Here is a 21758-nt window from a genome sequence, read left to right as displayed (position 1 = left end):
GGGGTAGTCTGTTGGTTGTGTACCAAATGATGAGGGCAGGAACAACTATGCAGATTTCAGCTCCTGCGTGAAGGCCATCTCAGTCAGAGCAAGGGATGGAGGGTGCAAAGGACAAGGCCAGGGAAAGTGGAATGAGGGGGGGTGGCAGCAGCGACGCCAGGCAGGGTTGTGCATAACATCCAGAATAACATCTGGATGCCGACTTTGTGCAGCAAGCCAAACGACGGATGAAAATAGGGTGTGCATCCTGGCCGCCAAACTGCCGAAATTGCCGAAAGAAAGAAAGAAGGAGAAAATAAAAAAAAATAAAAAAACAGGGCTGGCTGCATTCAAGCGCCGGGAATGTTCCCTAGCGAAAGCTTCGTCCTCGCGGGCCCTGGCGCGGGCTGGTCAGGATCTCAATACGGAGTATGTTGCAGTCTTTTCTTTCTCCAGCGACGGCGGCAGTGGCAGTGGTCTGGGACAACTCGCCTCGCCTGGCAGCGCAGGCCATCGAGCAGCCAGGCAGGCCTCAGACGGCCATTCTTGCGCGCCAGCGAGTTATGACAGCTCACAAGCCGGCACACCGATCGACTGAGTTTGGGTGGTTAACTAGTAGTTAGTTAACTAGTTAGTTAGTTAGTTAGTTAGGGTTGTCTGTGGCTGCGACAACGGCCAGCACAAAGCCTTCCCCCCGCTCGCTCGGAACGCCAGCTGGAACATTCCGCCAGCACTCCCGCACGCCGGAGCGCGGGGAGCCGGCGTATGGGCGACTGGCCAAAACGGGCTGCCCACACGCTCGCTGACTCGTATTGCGCTGCTGACGTGAGCCGCGATCACGTGTATTCGTTACCGTCGGCACGTGAAGCTGGCCGCGCGCTGGCGGAGTTAGCCACCGCCTACGCTGGTTTTACCCCGGACTTAGCCAGTCAACCAGCTCTCTCCGCGCGCCAGCCCGTGCTCACAATTAGTTACTCAGCAGTGCTGGCCCGCGGCTCCACGGCAGCCCGGCGGGGTAGTTGTGCCCTATAACAGCCCCCAGAGGTGTGGCACCCGCCTGGCGGCCCTTGGCTGCTTAGCTATATGTACCACCTACGGAGTAGTTACTGTTCATTGCCCTAACAGTACCAGCCGATTCACTATGCCACACTAGATTTGGAAGTCGGATCTTAGGATATAGAGGTGTTGCAAACAGAATGACTCAAGATCGTCGATGTTTTCTTGTTATATCGGCTACTTCTAAAATTCCCTCCAATTCCACCCCAAATATCTAGCGAGTGTGAGATCCCCATCGTTCCTATACACAATCTATATTGCCCCAAACAATATACCCTCCCGGAAACGCACCACCCTTGTCTTTGATATGGCTTCCCGAGGAACGTGTCGCAAGAATGACAAATTTGCTTTCCATCACCTTCCGCCGCTCCCGCAATGTGTTTCAAGAGGCAGAGCGAGACACAATATCAATCTAATCTTTGTACAAATCCTACCCGTGGCCTTGCTGCTTCATCCTAAGGGTGAAAGGTTAGACTACTATCGCTGAAGAGGGTCATTGTCCCTTCCTCGCAATGGTGTTGCAACTTCGGTGTCCTCCACGTCAAGCCATCTTTGCTGCCCTCGATCTCATACCCATTATAAAAGGCTGGCGGCGGGGATTCTAGTCCTTGAAGCCATTCTTCAACGTTGGAGAAGTCGATATATTTACCCTTCTGTACTTGTTCAGTTTCCTTTGAGCCAGAAGATCTAAAAAAACGTACCGTTCTTCGGGTATTTTTCTTCAAGAAATAGTAAAGCCCTATGGGCCTCTGAGTCTTTTGCCGGGTCCACGTAAAGAGTGACAACGCGTGCCTTCCGATGCTGCGCAAAGCCTTGTGTGCTGCTGTGGCTTGGATCGGACAAAGAAACCCCATGGATGCTCTTAACTGGTATCAAATGCCGCTTGCCGTTTTGTTTGAAGTGTTCTTGCAATAAAATTGTTCTTGAAGCAGGTAGGTGCGAAGGATGCAGTGAGGAAGGAAAGCGGATTGGAGGGCGAAAGATATACTCTGACGAGGTGAGTCACAGATGATAGTACTCGTCAAGCAAGTTTTTCTCATCTTTCAGTCCGGACTTTGTTGATGGTTTGGTAGTTGGCTATTGGTACCAAGGATGATGCAAAAGGCTCCTACACTCTGGGGTTTCGTTGCCGCCTTTAACCTTGCGCATCAATGAGTCGGCCAGGCATGTTATGTCAGACACCTAGACTTCCGATCCGGCTAAATATTGCGGATTATAGTCATCAACTCCTTGCTTGGACCATGTGCGGACTTCCTCTGCCCAAGGCCAACCTACATGATACTCAAAGTCTCCAGATTGACGATTTTGTTGAACATATATTTCATTACTGTGAAGAAACGGCAAATTTCAGGTTTTTCCGATAGATCAGATAAAGTATTCGGTCGCGATCGAGATAAATCATCATCTTGTTAATATGACTCAAAAATGTGCCAGCAGCACGGGTATAATAGCATTCATCCTCTATTTCTTTCACTTTCTGCAACTAGAAATCATAAACATCACCCTCAGAGAAAGTCTGATACGCGTTGTAAGTTGGGCTATATTATCTCCTCTAATCTCTTCCCATTTCCAACCTAAAGTTGCTGATTCCTAAAATAAAGCCGCGTACGGAGTATGCACCTTCCTCTTCTCCATGGTTGATACTTTTCCCTGTATTCGGACTATCATTGCCTGGTCTATTCTTAGTTTTCTGCAGAGCAGAAAATTGTTTATTCTTCTGATGAATTACATCTTTTCTTGACGAATGGGAACATGTGGCAGGTGTCGGGTACAACGCCGAAATGTCTTGATGCCTGCATGTATGTTCCCGCCCATCAACTGATGCTGTTTGCAATTCGAGTTAACCGACACACACCGACACACGCGTCTGTATATCACAGCGTATCCGTTCCATAAATGTAATGGTTTCTACACGGCGAAATTTTCTTGGTCAATAGGCTGTTAAAACTTCGGGCGAAGAATACTGACCGCTCATTTACGCTGCAAGACTTTGTAATACAATATAATCGCACTGCAGCGCTCTCTGGCGAGGAGTGAGAGGAAGAGAAAAAACGCACTCGCTATATAGTGGTACAGTGTGTGACAGATCGCCTCAACTCTTCTGAAGACAGAAATTTTTTTGGCTTTAGGGCGGTGATCGTCAATTGCGAGAGACAATATTTAACGGTCTGAAGAAGCACTGCAGCGCAATGGGTAAAGCTCCGTGCGCTAAACTATTTGGCCCAAGACCGTCGTAGGGACTCTTTCCGAGGCTGAATATCTTTTGAAGAAGCGGTGTTCCGGTTGTATTCATCGGTTACAGGCAACAGACACCTGTGCAACGCAGCCTGTGACACGTAACTTATGTAGTTAACTCATAAACAATATTTGTTCTCCAGCAAACAACATTTGGAGGGCCCAAGGGTATCAACAAGCCTCAAGCTCTACTTAGGGCGCATCCAAATCCTCCCTGGCGGTGCAATCGGATCTGTGGGGTTCACCGAGTCGCTCGACGGACCAGTTAACGAGCCACCGCCAGAGCGATTCCGGCCACTTTTATCCGCCGGCTCACTGGTAATCTCAATTGTTGTTTGCTGGTACACCTTGCCCATCCCATCTAGCATTTCGTGGTCCGGTTCCTGGGAAATAATATTCTCCGTCGATTGTACATGTTCAGAATCGCCGTGTCGATGGTTGTAATGATGGGGTCGAGCACCAAAGCCGCGAGTCGTTGAATTTTCTGCAGTGACCGTTGCAATGTGATTGTTGTTGATCTGGTATCTGGTGGAACTGTATGTTCGGTCCGCGTTGGAGATTTGGGAGTCCAGAAGTAGGGCCCGACGTGTAAACGCATACATGGCAACGTCGACAAGACCGGAACTAGACATCAAAGCGCCCGCCGCGCAAAAATATACAACGTTTAACCTTTCGCCGCGAGCCATGGCCATGCGGCCGGCTGCCAATGGTAAAGACAACACGATATATGCCAAGGGGTAGAGTACCATGTAACCCGTCACCCGGCGGAGACGACGTAAATTCTCTTTTTGGCCACGTCCCATGAGTGGGGCGGAGCATACCTGGCGCCGAAGATAGAAAAATAAGACCGAATAGAGAGCGATGGAGCCGAATTCTGCAAAAAATATCCAGAAATAATGGCCCCAAAGTCGTGCTGCTTCAAATTTCTCATCAATCCAACACTAAGAGACAGTCAGTCGGTCTTCATATGGGAAAATATTAGATGAGCTCATACCCAAGCGCCTGACGGAGCGAATGTATTTTTCCCATACATGGATATCGGAATCAGCACCAACAGAAGACAAAATACCCAAAGCAGCACTACGAAACAGATAAAAACGGGGTGTGACATTTTTTTACCCAAAACGACTATCGAGAAGGTATGAAGGGCAATTGCCAGCACAAATATGCCACTTGCCGGATCCCCAATTTGCAACAACCAGCCTTGAACTGGGCATGTGGCATCTTTGAAGCTGATGGAGTTTTGCACAGCCCACTGCAAGGAGAGAAGAAAGCCAAGGGCCACTTGAAGATCCGCGATCAGGAGGTTGTAGATCAGGATAATGTATTGGTTGTAGCCGATGTAGCTGGAGTGGTATTTGCGCCAAAAAATAAGACGATGGGTGATGAAAATGAACAATCCCACGGTTGTGAGGGCTGAGATCAGAGATGCCACAGCTACAGCAATGAGACCATTGCGGTGAGCAGAGGGTAGAGGGTCAATCACTAATGGGGTGATTCTTCGGGGACCGATGGAAGGAACATCTTCCGCGCTCCTCTGCTCAACGATGAATTGGAGCGCGGCGCGCAGAATCATGATAGTATGCTGTCTTGTGCGTGTTTCATCTGAAGTCACATAAGAGAGAGAGAGAGAGAGAGAGAGAGAGAGAGAGAGAGAGAGAGAGAGAGAGAGAGAGAGAGAGAAAGAGAGAGAAAGGGCAAGTGCTTGTCAATGAAGTATTTGAGGTGGTAGACAGTCGAGGATTCTTAGCATAGCCGTTTTCCTCAGGTACATGAAGTGAAAAAGAAAGCCTCAAAGGCGCAGATGCGAACCCTTTAACGCTTAACTAGGCTTTTTTCAGATTCCGTGGTAACATATCCGAGCGGATCCTAAAAATGTACGAAGTCAGACCCCTTTTCGGCTTTAGCTAGTTACCTGTTCCACCTGGCAGGATGGTTCTAAACGCACGTACAGCATAAAACAAGGGAGAACCGTCAGCCTCCTTCCTGCTTCGCACTGGCCAGCTCCCGAGAAGGAATGTCAGAGCTTGAGTAACCGGATGGATGGGATTGAAGCCCGCGATTATGGATCTCTTCAAAAAAATGACACTCACAATGTATGCAGAAACGTCAGCTTTGAGTAAATTTCCCAGATCCAGACGTGCAAGGGGTATAACTATGCCTACAGGCGTCAGCCAAGCGGAGAAGCCCGACGCCTTCTAGACCTGCTCTCTGGACTCCATGCATGGTAGGCAGCGGAAATCCTTGTGCCTGGAAGGAGTGCTCCAGTGAAGACCCTGAAGCGGAGGTCGATATTCGCTCTTTGAACCCCTGTTCCCGACACATGCTGTTTGACAAAGTCTACTTTGGAACCCTTGTCTTGCTTGACAGCTGCATGCATCCGAAACGCTCGACTACTGAAAGGCCCGTACTCTGTACTCCATACAGCCGGTCTTTGTTGCAATCTCAGTTTGGTTTCGCATCTCCATGTCACGGATGACCTGCATATGGGTAATGTAGATCAAAGACGAGCGCCCTAGCGGTTTGTCACTGCTGTGTAGGGCCAGCAATGCCCGCAGGGTGTACTTGCGTGCCGTGTGCCCAGGCGCAATAATAACCACCAGCGGCCCAAGTTTGATCCTCCAGCCGAGTCGTCCTCTCCGTCTACTCAACAGGGTAGTTCGACGAAACGCGAAGACGCCAAGGGGCTCCGCGTGTCTGTGAGCAGACCAGCGTTGCCGGGCGTTGCAACCCAACCTGACAGAAGACACTCTCGTTAATTTGGCAACACTAGCGATGCGACACCGAAAGTTCGCTTGTTTGATGAGCCCCGCCCAGCGAGACTAGCGACGAGAGGAGTTAGCAACAGTAAAGAGAGAGAGAGTTCGATCTGGCCGTGACCCATATCTTGTCAAGAGTCCGCCTCGGAGATGGCTCTAGGCTGGCCGGCGGATAAAAGCTCTTCGGCCCAAGATGTATCTCTGGGGGTAGTAAGTTAGTTGCTGGGCTCCGAGCAAACAAGCTTGACGCCAAGTAGCCACGGATGCAGAGCATGTACGGAGTAGGGCTGATCATCACCGTCAGTGGTGGAATGAGGTTGGTCGCAAAGAGCTGGTGATCGAGTCGCCCGCGCGACTGTCGCGTTGTTGTTCGAACGCTTCTCCTCGTTTTTCTCCTCAAGCGACAACCCCTGGCCCCAGCAGAACAGGGTAGCCGCCGCAGTCTGGATCAGCAGCCATAGTTACTTCGTCGGCTAGTTAGTTTAACCCACTCCTAAACTGACTCACTCGCAACCTTGCTGATTAGTATTATTGTCCAGGGCCGCGCAATAAGAATGTAGCCAAGTCCCGTCTGAGCACACGGGCAGCTGCAGGGCTTCCCCAGATTCGCCAACCTTCTCATCGCGAAACATGCTGCCTCATTCGATGGCAGGCCGAAGATGCAGGCCCGAGTGTTCGCCGGCATGCTCTCGCTGGCGATCCTACGGAGTACGCTGGGGCAAAGCCCATGAGCCGCGCCGGTCGTTTGCGCATGAGGCTTCTCCGCGTTTCAAATAATGAAGGAGCCTTAAACTCTTTCTGAACCAACCGGCCAAACAAGTGGAACAGCGAGGCCGGCCACCAGTCCAAGCGTTTTCTTTCGGGCGGGCCGCTCGGCTAGCTAGTTAGTCAGTTGGCTAGGATGGCGTGGCCTCGCTGTTTCGCATCCTTCATCTCTCATCGCTATCATCTCTTCTTCAGCTCTGACTGCGGCCAAGTGTCTACAGCAAAAAAACAAAAACCCTCGGCAGCATTGGCAAATTTGCCCGCTACCAAGTGAGCGTTTTCAATCGTAGATCAAATTTCTTAGGCTCCATGTGGGATACTAGAATGCAAGGAGTTTGGTAGAACACATACCTTCTGCCTCGATTTTTTGCCTCTTCCGCCTAGCTAACTAACCAGCTGATAATCGAATGCTCAGAATAGCTAACGCTCAGATCACGTCAACGACAGGGTTCGGTCTCTCCACCTGTCTCAACAACGATAAGGCAGCCAAATATAACTGGCCTATGAGGTGGATCTCAACGGAGAATAGCCAGGGCCCCCATCCTTCTTCATCACCGGTGGGACATCTAATTATTTAACAGTTTGATACGGAGTACAGAGAACTCCGAACAGCTGGCTCAAGTTGCGGAGCATTTGAGAAATAAAATAACAATCCCCATTAACGGGATGATCGACCCCTTGGAAATGGTTTGCCATGCCGGGGCTACGAAGATCATACCAGACAGCGAACGGCATATTCAGACAATGTCAAGCCTTGTGTGAACGATCAGACCGGGAACAACAAAGATGACGTTGATGGATAACGGAACGGACCTGATTTACGTCAAGAAGCGAAAATTAGTGGAGCGCTCTGATCGTGTGTTTACGACTTACTCTATCGTCTGGAGCCTTAAACTCTTCGTGGAGCTGCATGAGTCCTATCAAACGTGGCCGGATTAAAGGAGCACGCAATGCCAGATGCAATGAAGGCAGATTACCAATGACGTTCGAATTGGAATTGGGGGGTTTGACCAAGAGTTTTGGTCATGTCTTGGACGGCACGAGGTTGGCATCCTGACTCTCCTTATCTAAGTAATACTCATTGCCGTGTATTTTCTGTTCTTTCTCGTTGGTTGATTACTCCGTACTTTCCTCCCCATTAAGCAACACTGCCCACTCCCTACTCCGTACGAGTGCCATTCATATTGTCCTATCTCCATTTGACTAAGCCCCATGAACACTAGGCTAAAGAATGTGTTTGTTATCAACTTGAACCACTACTATTATCATCATAAAAGAGGATAGGAAGACCGTCCAAAAATAATACCTAGCTTTCAATTTCATGCCTAGTATGTATTATTGAACCAACTGGTTTGGAGTATGCTATGGCCACTATTCTGAATCAAAAGTACTAGGAAAATACATTTCAGAAGTATAAAAGCTGAACGGGATATTCCTAATTAATGGGTACAAATGGGAGATTGAGCTATTTACCATCTCGTCGGGCTCTGTACATTGTATAGATTACCGGACCGTAGTCGGCTCCCAAGCAGGTCCGTTATTTGCATGCCATTTAGGTGAAGCAAGAGGGGGGTTGCTGGGATAGCGGGAATTCAAAAGGCAGCCATAGCTAAATGCAAGAACATCAAATACTCTGGTTTAAAAGAATAAAAAAAAAGGGCAAGGCAAAATCACAGTCGCTTTCAGGCTTTGGATGGTATCATAATTCCGTCGTTTCTCATAATTTTTTGCTAATTTAGGGTTTGATATGACGTGACCCCAATTCCAATGATATTTGAAGCAGAATAAGTGAAGAAGTTAAGTGAGCAAGGGTAGTGGAAGGCGAAGATCAGGCTATGGCGCTTCGTCGTCGTCATCTCCTCCGTCCTGAGTTTGTCGTACTAATTCTTTTTGGAATGTTCAAATAGTGCACTTCATCCTCATTTTCCTCACCAACAACTGATGGTGTGCGTCTCTCGGTACGTCTCTTCGGTCGGCGTCTCCGGCTTGAACTGATATTACTTGCAGATTCTGATGGGGCTATAGATGATAAAGTGTCGTCGATTCCATCATCTGTTTCACAATCATTCGTTCCCGCCAGGTTGGAGAAACCCGAATTGGCAGCTCCGTTTGCGGAGCCCAAGGAGCCAAGGCCTCCACGTCGTGCTTGATTAGCGACTGTTAGACCAGCATTCCGTTCGCGCAGGATGGTACGAATACTCTCCGCTTTGTAATGCAGAGCCTCGAATGCGTCCTCAAGAGCTTCCATGCCCACGTAAATATTTCGTTCAATTTCCGCTAATGCGGCAATTTCATTTTCCTCGTCTACGGAAATTGGAGCACCAAATGAAGCAGCCCCATGACGACGACCATACAGCTGGCTAGCTGGGTACATACCACTGCCGTTAACTCCTCGGGGCATACCGCGTTTACCATTCCACGAAGCGGCTGGCATGGAGCTCTGGGGAAGATGGTCCTCAGCTCCACTGCGAAGGAAACCATCGAAACGCCCTGAGATGAGAATATCCCATTCGTCATTGCTTATAGCAGAAAGTGTAGCTAAAACGTGATGCATACTAGGGTTATTGACCATGTAAAGCGCCGTGTCAGGATCTCTAGGCTCCGAAGTAAGACGATAAAGGCGCTGTATTGCGACGCCACCAAGGACTAGAGCTTCAGGCCTTGCCCGAGGGTTCGCGGTAGTTGATTTCGAAAGGGGAGGTGAATTAGGAAGTTCTAGGAATTTGCTGAATAGTTCTCTTTGCTCTGGGTTCAAGTAGGTCAACATCGCGAAGGCTAGTGTCTCGTCGTCGATCATTTCGGGCGCACTGGCTGTATCTTGGGCTTGACGAGAAAGCCAGTCATCCACCGCTTGCTTCGTCTTGCGCGATTGCTGAATATAGTGCTCTCTTAGAGCATTGGGAACGTCGATGTCGAGTTTCTGCATGGGGACGTGTGCTGGTCCGCCTATATCAGCCGAATCCGGTTCAGTATGGATCTGAAATGGTGGCCAAGGAGGTAGTTCGCTACGGCCAGAGACAAGTTCCAGTACTTCACCCCAACTAACACCACCACCCTCATCTGGAAGATCAGTTTCAGCGCACATGACACACTCGCATACCTCTTGTGAGATGTCCCGAGCAAAGACTGCCTCTAGCCTATCCAATAAGCGTCTAGCAACAGATCTGTACCCAGTAGCAACAGCAAGCGAGCCGCGTTTGGACAATACAGCCCCGTAATCATCCAGCAGTCTCGAAAATGGCTCGAAAAGTCTGGCTCCAACAGCTACTGGATCAACAGATTGTTGAGCGACGTTTGGCGAGCCGGAGGCGCTCAGGAAATTTCGTGGTACTGTATAATGCAGCCCTCCAGTTTGTAAAAGATAGTCAACCTTCGGTGCTGTCAGCGATGCGTCATGAGTTGGTGGAGGCGGTGGATGGATTACACTCGCAACTGGGGTGATCTCGCGTTCATTGAATGGCGGAACATTTGGAGGAGATGAATTTCCACCCGCGGAAGTCCCAGGCCTCCCGGTAGACTTCTTACTTCGCAGTGAGGATGAGGTTTTCTGATGAGAAGTCATCGAGCTATGCTTGGGCCCCAAAACAGTTGCATCATCCGATACAGAGGATGTGGATGACATGCTATTCCTGGCTTTGCTGGAGCGTTTGGACTTGTCATCCTTTGCCTGCTGTTTTTGTTTTAACGACGCTGCGGGGGATCGGTGTGAAAGCTGAAAGGCGTCGAAGATCTTAAACTTCGATGACGGCGTACTGGGTCGCGGTATCGCTTCACCATTTTTTCGAGCGTGCTCGGAGGAGACTCGTTTCAAACTTGACGACGATCTCGTGCTGTGCGGCCGGCTCTTTGGCTTCTTGGTGTCGTCTCCAGCCTTAGCAGCTCCTTTCACATCCGCTATCCGCACGCTGGGGGTGCTTCTTCGGGAAGGCTGATTCTCGTCATTTGTTAAGGGCGGGCTGGGAGGACGGGTGGCATTGGTGGCGGTGCTCTGGCGTTTGGCTTGATTGTTCTTGTTCCGGCTCGAGGGCCGGTCATCCGTCGTCTTTTCACCGGCGATGTCTGTGGGCTCGGGCGTCAGGATGTTGATGCCGGCGTCGACATTTTCCCGGCTTCCCACCGCCTCTTTGCAGTGGCTCTTCGAGAAGGCGGGGTACGGCCTGCCGGCCCTGGAGCTCAGCAGAGACGCAGCGTAACTGGCATCGACGCCTGGCATCGAGCTCTCGTCCTTCCGCAAACTCGAGGTGGACGAGCGGTGGGCGGTATCGGGCCGGCGAACTCTATGCTTTACGGAGGCGGCAGAGGCACGTCTGGCGGTACCGTGGGACGAGCGTCGGCGGCGTGCCTTGATCTTGGAGCGACTGGCAGTGCTGGCGGCGGGCGTCTCGTTGTCGTCGCAGTCGCTGGCGTGGGATCGAGGGAGGGAGCGGTCGCGAAGGCGGCTTGAGGTTGGGTGTTTGGCTGTGGGCAACATAGCGGAGCAGCGAAGGATTGAATGGCGTGGCGCGACAGATCTTTGGGCGGTGCTAGTTGGCCCAGCGGCCTCCAAGACATCCAGCCACACGCAACGGGTCGGCACAGGTGCCAGGCATCAGGTCTCGTCAACGCAGGGCCGGTGGGCGTGGTTGGGCGGGCGGGCAGCGGCTGTGGGCGAGATTGACGCAGGACGACGCTGGTGGTGAAGCGAGAGGGAGCGGGCGAGCGCGCGCGTGCGGCGTTGAGGTTGGCGGGCGAGACGGCGACGCTTCGCCCTCCAATCGCAGCCATACACATCGGCGGCCTGACGCCATCCGCCACGACGCTCGCTGGGCGGTTTGCGCGCCCATGCCGGCCGTCGTCTAGTATCTGACTATGCTTGACCGCCGCGAAGACGTTGAGCTGACGCCTGTCGGCGCTTCCCTTCGCCCACGCTCCAAGACCCTCCACAGAGCTTAACTGTATTGTTGCTCCTCGCCGTTTACGGGTCCACAACGCTGAGGCTGGCCGGAAATATAAGAATAATGGCCTTAATACGAATACTATATCCGCTGTCTAGTCCCGCCAATCCTGACAAGATCCAACGTCTAGGATCAAAATATGAGTATATGGCAAGCAGATAACCAAGAGATGTTATGCTTCTCTCCAAAATCGCTACTGGGAGGCCGCAAGTGCTGGAGACTTCGTGGCGAGGGCGACCTCTTCTAATATCCAACTGCCGTTCTTCTCGACAACGAGGCCACCCCGGCGAGCCATCCGCCGGATGCTTTTGGTCGCGCGCGTTTTCTCCCCAGTCTCCGCATTCCAAGCCCAGCCTTCCTTCAGCCACATCCAAGTCAGAAACGCTCGAAGCTCCTTATCCTTCGGCTGCACAGACTTCCACTCCGGCACGAAGCCATCGTCGGACCCTCCCCCGTTCCAGTCCGATGCCTCGCCGCGGAGTACATCGCGGCAAAATATTCTCCAGCTGTCAATCGCGTAAGCACCAATACCATGAAAATGGGCGACTTCCCAAGCAACACGGTCGTCATGATCGTCAACGCACTCCCCGGGCTTTATATCCAAGCCATCAGATTTATTCGGGTAATGCAACTTCCGGAAGCGTCTTCCCTTTATTGGCGGAGATGCCAGCCACAGCTGTGCGATTCCAATGCATTTATTCGCACGAGCGTTTTGGAACCCCAGTTTCCGTATCATCGACACAAGTTCATCGACATCTGCGCTGGCCAGCGAGCTCACCGTAGGATATTTCTCGAAAACAGCGTGCAGCACTGGAATGGCCACCTCTCCCCTGGTACGATTGAGGAAGATCGTTGCGATGAGTAGGCGAAAGGGGTCATGTGCCAGGATCTCCTGGATCAAACCGAACGACGGCGCCGCGAGAGGCGGGAAGGGGAGGCATGAAGCTTGGTCAGTCCTCTTCTGGGGAAAGTAGGGCGACTTGGTACGGCCTTTGGCCATCAGCGCTCTGGGGCGTGCTGCTTTTCATTCAAAAGCAAACTTTGCTCTCCTCTCTCACAAGCTCGTTTTGGCGTCGGAAAAAGCGACACACGTGACTCGGGGATTGGAAAGCTTATCTCCGCGCCTCCACGTCATCTCCAACCGAATTTCAACTTCGGCACGCTCGAAGCTCTAGTGTGTTGGTTCACCCTCGCTACGCATAACCTGTTTGTCCAAACTCAAGTGCAAGTTGTTTATTATGTCTCGATATCGCCCGTTATCGTACTTACGTAACACACATGCACATGCATGTACAGGGCGTGTTCTATGTTCAATGCCAGAGATGCTTCTTAGGATAATGGCCTCTCATTTCTCTTTTTTGCCAGATGATACCAATGGAATTAAGTGCTAGAACTAGACCAAGCTATCTGTATGATGCCTTCTTCCTGGGGTGCTTACTCTCCTGGACGTTTTGTAGTACTGTGTATATATGTGCTCCACATATCTACGCGTACAATACTTCCTTGAGGCAATATTTGGATCGCCTCTGATCGTTTTTTTGGTTGCCAAACAAGCTCAAATTTTTGATCAGACCAGCTCGCCTTGTCCAGACGTCTTACATGACCTCATAGCTGTTTCTTAGGATCTTAGAAATAGAAAGTCGCCTTTTCTTCGAGATCATCCTACATCTTCCTTTCATTCATGTGTTTTGTTAAACCACCTATTCCCTCGTATGCTTTAAAATCTTATCAAAATGAAGCTCAGACATGTCGTGGCTGCGGCCACCTTCGCTAGCGAGGGTTTAGCTCTCAATTTCTCTGAGACAATTTCAGATATTCCCGAGCTATCCAATATGGCGGCTTTCATTTCGCAAAATTCCTCGCTTCAATCTGCGTTCGACACCCCTAAAAATATTACAGTTCTTGCACCTAATAATGATGCGTTTAACGATTTGGTTGGCACTCAATCAAATGGATCTGCGCCCTTAGGGAATTCGTCTCTAATCACAGGGATCCTTAAGTATCATGTTCTTAAGGGAGTATATAACGAGAGCAACTTCAAGAATAATGACCAATTTATCCCCACCCTTTTGGACGATTCCACGTTTGCCAATGTCTCTAACGGCCAAGTCGTTCGCATTTCTCGACGTGATAATTCCATTCATTGCATTACTGGACTTAACGACGACGTCCAATTCGTAAACCAGGTATGGAATTGTCATATGTGCCAAATTATTTAAATATTGCCCCTGACGATCATTGCTATAGACCCGCTCGTTCGACAATGGAGTGGTCCATGTTATCAATGGAGTTTTAACGCTCCCTCAGTCCGTTACAACGACTGCAACTTTTGCCAACCTGCGTGCCTTCACTGGCGCTGTAACAAACGGCAGTGTCTCTGATGATGTGAATGGCGCAAAGGACGTCACTGTGTTTGCCCCGAACGATGAAGGATTTGTTCGAGTTGGCTCTGTCTTCTCGAACATTTCGACCCAGAATCTTGGCCGTATTGCACAATATCACGTTGTCCAAGGAAATGTTATCTACTCGACAGAAATGAAGAATGAGACCTTGCCGACCGAGGCAGGAAAAGATCTCCACCTGACCGTGGTCAATGGCACCGCATTTGTGAATTCCGCTAAGGTTCTATCGTCGGATCTCCTAACAAACAACGGAGTTCTCCATATTATATCAGAGTATGTCCATCATTTTAGTTAGTAGACCAAAGCGGCTAATTCTCTCTTAGTGTTCTAAACCCAGAGAACCCGGATATCAAGCCAGACCCCAAAGCCAACGACCAGCCTATTGCCTTCGCCGGTGCATCCTCTTCCCAGGTTGACTCATTAACCAGTGGACAGCCGAGCCCAACTTCCACCGGGTCTATAGAACCATCTAAATCCGTTGGCACCGGCGGCGGCGGCGGCGGCGGAGGTGGAGGTGGAGGTGGAACAGGGGGAACCACAACCACAACCGCTTCGCCAACAAAGGGTGTTGCTGCAGCTTTAGAGACCGCCAACGCACATATGGCAGCGGCTGTGGCACTTGGTGCTGCTCTGTTGAATATATAATTTTGACTTTAATGGTAGGAACACGAATGTTGTTCCTTTGGGATTGTTTTTTTTACCTATATCCAAATTGCCATGACTCCTATGATAACTGCGAAGGCACTTAAATGCTATATTTCTGGACATAACTTAATTCCGTAATTAATATCCTTTTTCTTTTATCCTTATGCACAATAGTGCTTAGTGGTCGTTTATTTGAGGACATCAGGGACCCCCAATGCGGTTTGTGATAATATTAAAAGGCCCGGAGTTTCGTAAGCCCGGCCGAGTGGTGTAGTTGGTTATCACGTTTCGTTAACACCGAAAAGGTCCTGAGTTCGAGTCTCAGCTTGGTCAGACGATTTATTTTTTGTATCTTCAGCTGTTAGGAAGAGGTAAGTGACCTTCAAAATTTCTTGTAGGATGACTGTGAAACATTTTTAAACTTTCTATTATCTAATGCTGTGGACGTCAAGATTAACTATACAGTCCAAAACCATAACTATATACATGTCTCGTCAGGTATGGGACTAGAAAACCTTCATTATATGGAAATAATCATGATCATGATCACGTAATGCTGATAAGAGGAAACCAACAGGTATAATGCTCAGTATATGTGATCTTTCTATATCGCTATACCGCCGGAATTGGCCTGTCGCGGCTCTCCTGCCGCTTCGAAAGTACCGTTCGGCAGGACTCTAATGGACTGTACCGAGCTTGCCGCCCGTTCGACAAGTTTGACAACATGTCCACGACTCTTCAAAAATTCAATGACGCCCTTGTCAAAAGAGTCCTCAAGTTCGGATACGTTGGGGACCAGCTGGTCATGCAAACGCGGCGCAGCGAGGGCCTGTGGAGCCGTCATGTTTCGATCAAGGACGCTAACAATACTCTGCAGAGTAGAGGTGATGATGCGAGATCCACCAGCAGCACCGGTAATAAAATATACCGTGCCATTAGGATGGGTGACTATGGTTGGTGACATAGATGAGAGCGGACGCTTTCCAGGGCGGATATAATTGGACGGCGAAGGGCGAAAGCCGAAAGCGTTGTCTGAACCGGGGATAGAGAAGTCGTTCATTTCGTTATTCATGATAATACCAGTTTCCGGGATCATGAATTTGCTGCCGAAATACAAATTAACAGTTGTTGTCAAGGAAATCGCGAGGCCGGACCGGTCGACTGCAGACATTTGAGATGTTCCAGGGCTATATTGAATAAATATGTTAGAGGCATTTTGGATATTTTTAGTGTTTTCTTTGGAGCCCCGAGTGTACGTACGTTTCAAGACTTTCGAACCCAGAGGGGTCATAGACCGAAATATTCTGAGTCCTTGCATCCGATATATTGGCCCGGAGCTTAAAAGCGAGCGATTTGTTGAGGATCTTGTCTTGATATTGATCCAGACCTTGCACAAACAGCGGGTCTCCAAAGTGTGTCCGCTACATCCTTGTCAGCGACGTAATGTAATTAAGCAAGGCGACTACCGGAACTCACTTGGCCATAGGCATATCTCATAGCTTCGTTGTAACGGTGAGTGCTCAAATTGACATTATTTGGGGCGAAGAAATCGCCATAACCTTCCAGAATGTTCAAAGCGCTCAAGATTATAGGTCCACTGGATGGAGCGGTCGCAGTCGTGATCTTGTAGCCCCTATAATCAATTTGCGCGGTCTTTCTAATAACAAGCTTATAATTTTTCAGGTCGTCCAGAGTCATGGTGCCGTTGTTTGCCTGGAGAGCTTTGATCGTAGTCGCCGCAATGGACCCCGTATAAAACGCATCGGCGCCATGCTTCGAGATCGTTTCTAGAGTGTTGGCATATCGTTTGCGCGTAATCGTATCCCCAAGCCCAAGGCGGGTCCCGTTGGGAGCGAAGTCGAGCGCCCAAGTCGGATCTTGTGTTAGGAAATCCCTTGCTTTGGTCCCTGCCTTCATGTAATGCACCAGGTCTTGAGTGACCGGAAAGCCACATCGCGCAAGACTGATAGCGGGCTTCATCACCGTGCGCCACGAAAGAAACCCATATTTCTTATGCAAATACTCGAGCCCTCTCAGCTCACCCGGCACGCCACTAGAAGAGAACAGTCCATCGGTCAACAACAAGCTTGACAGGATACGTCAGGATCAGTCATAAGGCGCATCATACCTCGCTAGGCCGGATAGCATGGAGGCGTCCGTGTTGTTGGTATACATGTCCTGAAATGCCGCAGCAGGCGCGGTTTCACGGAAATCGACGAATTCATAGGTATTGTTTGGTGCCCGAATAAGCATGAATCCGCCGCCGCCAATGCCGCTGTGATACATTCCTACAAGACGCACTTAACCCCGGTTTTCAGGCGCCAAATATGCTTGAATGACATACCAACTACACCGACACAAAAGACGGTGGCTACCATCTAACACAGCAAGCATGGTCGAATCAGCACAACTGTGACATTCCATATATCTGCCAAAACTCGCGAACGAGGCCAGAACTCGAAGCCCCGTTGCGAAAAGATCACTCACAGCATCAGCGGAATTACCACCCAGTTTCAGCATGTTTGTCCCAATCTCGCTGCATATGGAGCTTTCACTAGCCACAGCGCCCACACGCGCGTCGTGCTTTGCCCAGCCATCTGGTTCCTGGGCCACGCCGGGCCTTCCAGCCCCATCATCGGCATGCCGGGAATCCCATCTTAAGGGCGATGCGCCAGAAAAGTTAGGAATAGCAGAAAGGAGATAAAAGCCAACGACAAGGAGGAAAACAGCCGGGGACACCATGACGAAGACGCCGTGCAGCATTCTAAAAAAGAAAAACCCTCCGATCACAGCGGCGGAACCACTGGAATAAATATTAGCACGGAAGCACAAAGCCGACACCGGGCTTTCCCAAGCGCCCAATTCCGTGCAGCAGCGGGGGCGTGCTAATCCTGGCTCCCGCGAGGTCCCAGGAAGGATTGTTTGGCGGTATTATTATTAAATTAAGCAGCGGAACTAGCACACGAACAGAACTGGCAAAAACAGCTGCTAGTCCGGCTAGGCGATGGAGCAAAAAGGCCTTGATCCCAGGCCAAGCCACGGAGAGAAAGCAAGAGTCTTGTGCGGAGATCCTGGCGAAGAGTGGACGACGTTGCATTGGACTGTCTAGATCGATGGGCACGCGCGAGTCTAAAGAGACATGGGACGGCAACACAACAGAAGAATACGAAAAGCAGACGGCGAGCGGACAACGCGCAACACCACAAGAGGCACGCTGTCAGCCGCGCAGAGGGTGGCCCAACCGAGATGCTTCGATGTCGAGATAGGGTTGTTGATCACAGCTTGACTAACGAGTTAGTTGAATTGCCTAACTAGCTGAAGGTTGGCCCAATGAACTAACCCGCTATACGGAGAATAAGTCAGCGAAACGGGCAGACCAAGGCTGCCGCAGCTTCCTCGGCATCCAGGCTTGTCGACGAGCGTTAGCAGAGCCCAGAAACGGACAGCCAGAGAGGCGCGACGCCCAGTAGTGCATCTCATCTCCCACCCATCCCCACCCGCCCCCGTCCGCCATCCCTGGACTTCTCCGGCCCACGCTTTATCCTTGATCCCGGCCGACAAACGACGTCTACGGAGGGGAGCAGATCAAACCCTTAGACCCTCGCAGTGTTTGCGGGTGATGCTATCAACTGATCTGGCCTGGGTTGAGAGCTGGACTGGGCTGGCATGCGGTGTCGCGATGGTATGACAGGCCACAGCCGCTCCGTATGTGTGCGACGCAGTCGGCCAGTGAGCGGCAGCAAGCCATGTGGCCAGCGTGATGGCATCCAACCCCGAGACCATAAGGCCGAGAAGAAGAAAAGGTGATCGGGGACTCTGAAAGGATGCATGGTCGATGAATGCCGTAGAGCTGGACGCGCATTTGTCATGCATTCCGGTGGGGGCTGCTCAATATCAAGACAGCCAAGGCATGCATCCCCATATAACCCAATTGCACTGATTGCATACTATTGATTCTATGGAGGGCAGTTAAATCTCCCATCGCTACGGATCCAGGCTGAAATTAACTAATATTTTCCTGGCGCTATCCAGAATCCCGATTCCACAACATGGGACTCACCCTCCCCTTCAAACCCGTGATCCCATGGCAAATCGTCGGGTAGGTCAGGAGTAGCGGTTGTTTCTGTGACCTTTCCATTTTCTTTCTGCTCGTCTTCTTCCTTCTTAATCTCTTCTTCCCAGTCTTCAACGACCTTCTCACCTTTCGCTAAAAAAACTGGAGCCTTTGAGCCATCGGATGAACGGGAGGTAGCCATCTCCTTACCCCTACCAACACCGCTCTTTAAAACGAGGCTCCCAAATCTCCCGCCGCTAAACCAGTTACTTCTCCCTTCACCATTTCCAGACTGTTGGTTTCCTGGTTGAGAGAACGTTTTCTGAATATCGCTGTCATTCCACCACTCCGGTTTCTTTTTAGATACCACTCTTGACCAACCAAACTCATCTTTAGTCTCAGTCACTGTCCACTCGTCATCTTCCTGCTGCGTTTTGCGCCCTGCGTTTTCGGCAGCATTCTTTTTTGTGTCTTTCTTTTTCGAACACTCACGATCTCGTAACTTAATACACTCGGCGACGCTCAAACCTCGAATGCCGATCCGCGGTTGGCTACCTGTGGCAACACCTGGCGAAATCCATCCTTGAGTTTTGCTCACAAGAACATGTCGAACTGGCTCAGGGTCAAAGCTTTCTGACTGGAATCCCCAGTCCGCTGCCAGGGAGTGAATAAACGCTCGAAGTTGAGAACGACACGGCGAAAATCGGGTACATTTCTGAGACGTTTGTATTGCCAGGGAATGGAGACTAGCTTCAAATCCCTGAAGAGTCGCTAAGGTGGAAGAAGAAGATGACTGGATGTATAAGTCAAGGGTTTCGTCAGAGTATGGAAAAGTTTCCGTATCGTGTGAGCGTGGCTGTGTTCCGGTCGCTGTCGTTGTTAGTGGGTCAATGTCAACTCTCAAGGCAGCCGCTATGTCTCGATTTCGTTGCAATCGCGCACACTCATCGTCACACTTCAGCTTATCATCGTGAAATTTTGGTTTACTATGAGTTGAACCACATTTCTTTTCCTCCTTGATTCTTCCACAGGGACAGGTAACAGTAACATTAAAGGAGCATGGAGTGGACTCAGGACATGGATACGGAGCGTGACAGAGCTCCTGGCAATAGTGTGCGCAGGATTTTAAACGCTTTCGACATGTCTTTTGGCAAGGCCGAGTGGAGTCCGCGCATTCTCCCGGCCTATGGCAAAAGCCTTGACATGTGTGGGCTCCGCACTTAGAGGGTTTAGAGCACATAAAAGCACATTGACCATTTGGCTGTGAACAGGGCTGCTTCGATGTTATTTTCCCGCAAAGACACTTTTTCACCACAAGATATGGACACTTTGGGCAGTTCTCATTATCCATATGACAGTTATGTGGAGTCTGCGGATGGCCACACGCTTTAGGCCGCTCGCAGTCAAAATGGCAGGTGGGTGCGGTGGTTCCACACGGTAATGGCGGGTGCAGAACAGTCCTCCCACAATGACATGGAATCTCTTCGAAAATAGCCTCAGGACAAGTTTTGCAAATTCCTTTATGACATAATTCTTGGCATTGATGTTTAGAACATTTTAAGGGACGTCCACAAACTCGGGTACAGATATGTTCCGCTTCGATTTCTTCAAGCAAACGCTGAGGATGGAGGGAAAAAGGTTTTGGTTTTCGTTTAGAAGACTGCCGTTCGATTGATTGACGCTCACCGGGACAACACCGCTCGCCGCATGTATGACGTCCACAATTCATCGTGGCTTTGCAAACACGCAGACATTGAAGAGGTACATCCAGGTCCTGGTGGCAGATCGACTTCGATGATACTCGTCCGCAGCGGCATTTGATATCGACTGTCATCAAGCATGGCGGGCATGGGCCACTATGACAAACCTTTGGACAAGGATGCTTGCAGGCCATAAGCTTCCCGCAAGGCTTTTCACACGTCGGAATTGGGTCGTCGCAAGAAACGCGAGGTTTCACATTTGGCAATTCGGAAAGCAGCGATTTCCCGCACTGGCAATATTTGACTCTATCTGGAGAAGTCGGACAATGTGGTACTGTCCTTTTCTGAGGATGACAGGGTTTGGTGCATCGGTGAATCCCACAATCATAAGTGCGATCACAAATGGCTTTGCAGTTGAAAGTTCCTTTCCACGTATACACTTCTCCGGATACTTCTTGCGTGCTTTCCTTCTCCTCTTCTGTCTCCCTGCATAGCATTTCCTTCGATAACTTTCCACAATAGCATTTTGCATGGACCGAATCCCGACATGCACCGCATAACCCTTCATGACAGGGCCGTGGGCAAGTGTGGCAGAGGCAGGGAAGCAATTCACCACAAATTTCAGCACAACTCCATCCTTTCTCGTAATTCGTATCAGCACATTTCTTCGTAGATTCTTGTCGCCCACAAAAGCAAGGTTGAATAGGGCCCATAGCTTGGCAGGGGGCGCATGGCCCAGCGTGACAGACGGAATCGCAGGGGTGAGGACAGCCATTTCGAGACTTAGAGCAGGTTTGACCACAAGAATTTGGTGGCAAGCCCAGTAATGATCGAGGTTCCATTTCCTTTTCGCACCAACAGAGGTGAACTATGGGTCTTTCATCCTGCGGTAGGTTGCAGCCAGGGCATCTCCATTGCCGAGCTTGCGAATCAGGACCCTCTTCGCTTCTCGGACGCCCCATTGCGGAACCTTCGTTATTCGACCATTTTTGTATGCAGCCAAAGTGAAAAACTGTCCAACAACACTTGCACGACCACATTTTTGACCACTTTCCTATCCCCATTGTGCAAATGGGACACTCATAAATGCCATTCAGTATATCCTCATGTATCCGGGTTGTGATGTCCTCTGCCATCGATTTTGCCCTTTTGGACTTTGGTATATTCTTTTCGCGCTTCGTTGGAGGGGGGGCCGTCGGAGAAACGGTGGCAGATGAAGCACCGGGTAC

The 21758-nt window shown here is 50.3% G+C and overlaps 6 protein-coding genes and 1 non-coding gene across 7 annotated transcripts; 2 read left to right on the top strand and 5 right to left on the bottom strand.

Moving 5' to 3' along the window:
- Window positions 1-3458: 3458 nt before the first annotated feature.
- On the bottom strand, window positions 3459-4846 carry LOZ57_002575 (uncharacterized protein; the record flags this gene model as incomplete). The annotated part of the gene is made up of 2 exons (XM_049251641.1): window positions 3459-4211; window positions 4265-4846. The coding sequence occupies 2 exons, from the start codon at window positions 4844-4846 to the stop codon at window positions 3459-3461; spliced, it is 1335 nt and encodes a 444-aa protein (XP_049109446.1).
- Window positions 4847-8646: 3800 nt separating this feature from the next.
- Window positions 8647-11265, bottom strand: MBD5_2 (Methyl-CpG-binding domain protein 5; the record flags this gene model as incomplete). The annotated part of the gene is made up of 1 exon (XM_049251640.1): window positions 8647-11265. One exon carries the CDS (start codon window positions 11263-11265, stop codon window positions 8647-8649), a length of 2619 nt encoding a protein of 872 aa, XP_049109445.1.
- A 656-nt stretch (window positions 11266-11921) lies between these two features.
- Window positions 11922-12728, bottom strand: MBD5_1 (Methyl-CpG-binding domain protein 5; the record flags this gene model as incomplete). Its single annotated transcript, XM_049251639.1, has 1 exon — window positions 11922-12728. The coding sequence occupies one exon, from the start codon at window positions 12726-12728 to the stop codon at window positions 11922-11924; it is 807 nt and encodes a 268-aa protein (XP_049109444.1).
- Window positions 12729-13461: 733 nt separating this feature from the next.
- Window positions 13462-14775, top strand: LOZ57_002572 (uncharacterized protein; the record flags this gene model as incomplete). The annotated part of the gene is made up of 3 exons (XM_049251638.1): window positions 13462-13914; window positions 13976-14403; window positions 14454-14775. The coding sequence occupies 3 exons, from the start codon at window positions 13462-13464 to the stop codon at window positions 14773-14775; spliced, it is 1203 nt and encodes a 400-aa protein (XP_049109443.1).
- Window positions 14776-15034: 259 nt separating this feature from the next.
- LOZ57_002571 lies at window positions 15035-15108 on the top strand. Its single transcript has one exon. It is a non-coding gene; the product is annotated as a tRNA-Val (tRNA).
- Window positions 15109-15379: 271 nt separating this feature from the next.
- Window positions 15380-17517, bottom strand: LOZ57_002570 (uncharacterized protein; the record flags this gene model as incomplete). The annotated part of the gene is made up of 6 exons (XM_049251637.1): window positions 15380-15962; window positions 16036-16196; window positions 16252-16828; window positions 16904-17063; window positions 17120-17153; window positions 17263-17517. 6 exons carry the CDS (start codon window positions 17515-17517, stop codon window positions 15380-15382), a joined length of 1770 nt encoding a protein of 589 aa, XP_049109442.1.
- Window positions 17518-18782: 1265 nt separating this feature from the next.
- FAP1 (FKBP12-associated protein) lies at window positions 18783-21304 on the bottom strand (the record flags this gene model as incomplete). The annotated part of the gene is made up of 2 exons (XM_049251636.1): window positions 18783-19851; window positions 20865-21304. 2 exons carry the CDS (start codon window positions 21302-21304, stop codon window positions 18783-18785), a joined length of 1509 nt encoding a protein of 502 aa, XP_049109441.1.
- Between the last annotated feature and the right edge of the window lie 454 nt (window positions 21305-21758).

This window comes from Ophidiomyces ophidiicola (assembly GCF_022830035.1).
Source record: "Ophidiomyces ophidiicola strain CBS 122913 chromosome Unknown scaffold_7, whole genome shotgun sequence".
In the NCBI taxonomy this organism is placed as follows: domain Eukaryota; kingdom Fungi; phylum Ascomycota; class Eurotiomycetes; order Onygenales; family Onygenaceae; genus Ophidiomyces; species Ophidiomyces ophidiicola.
This window is presented reverse-complemented; position numbering and strand designations above follow the sequence as displayed.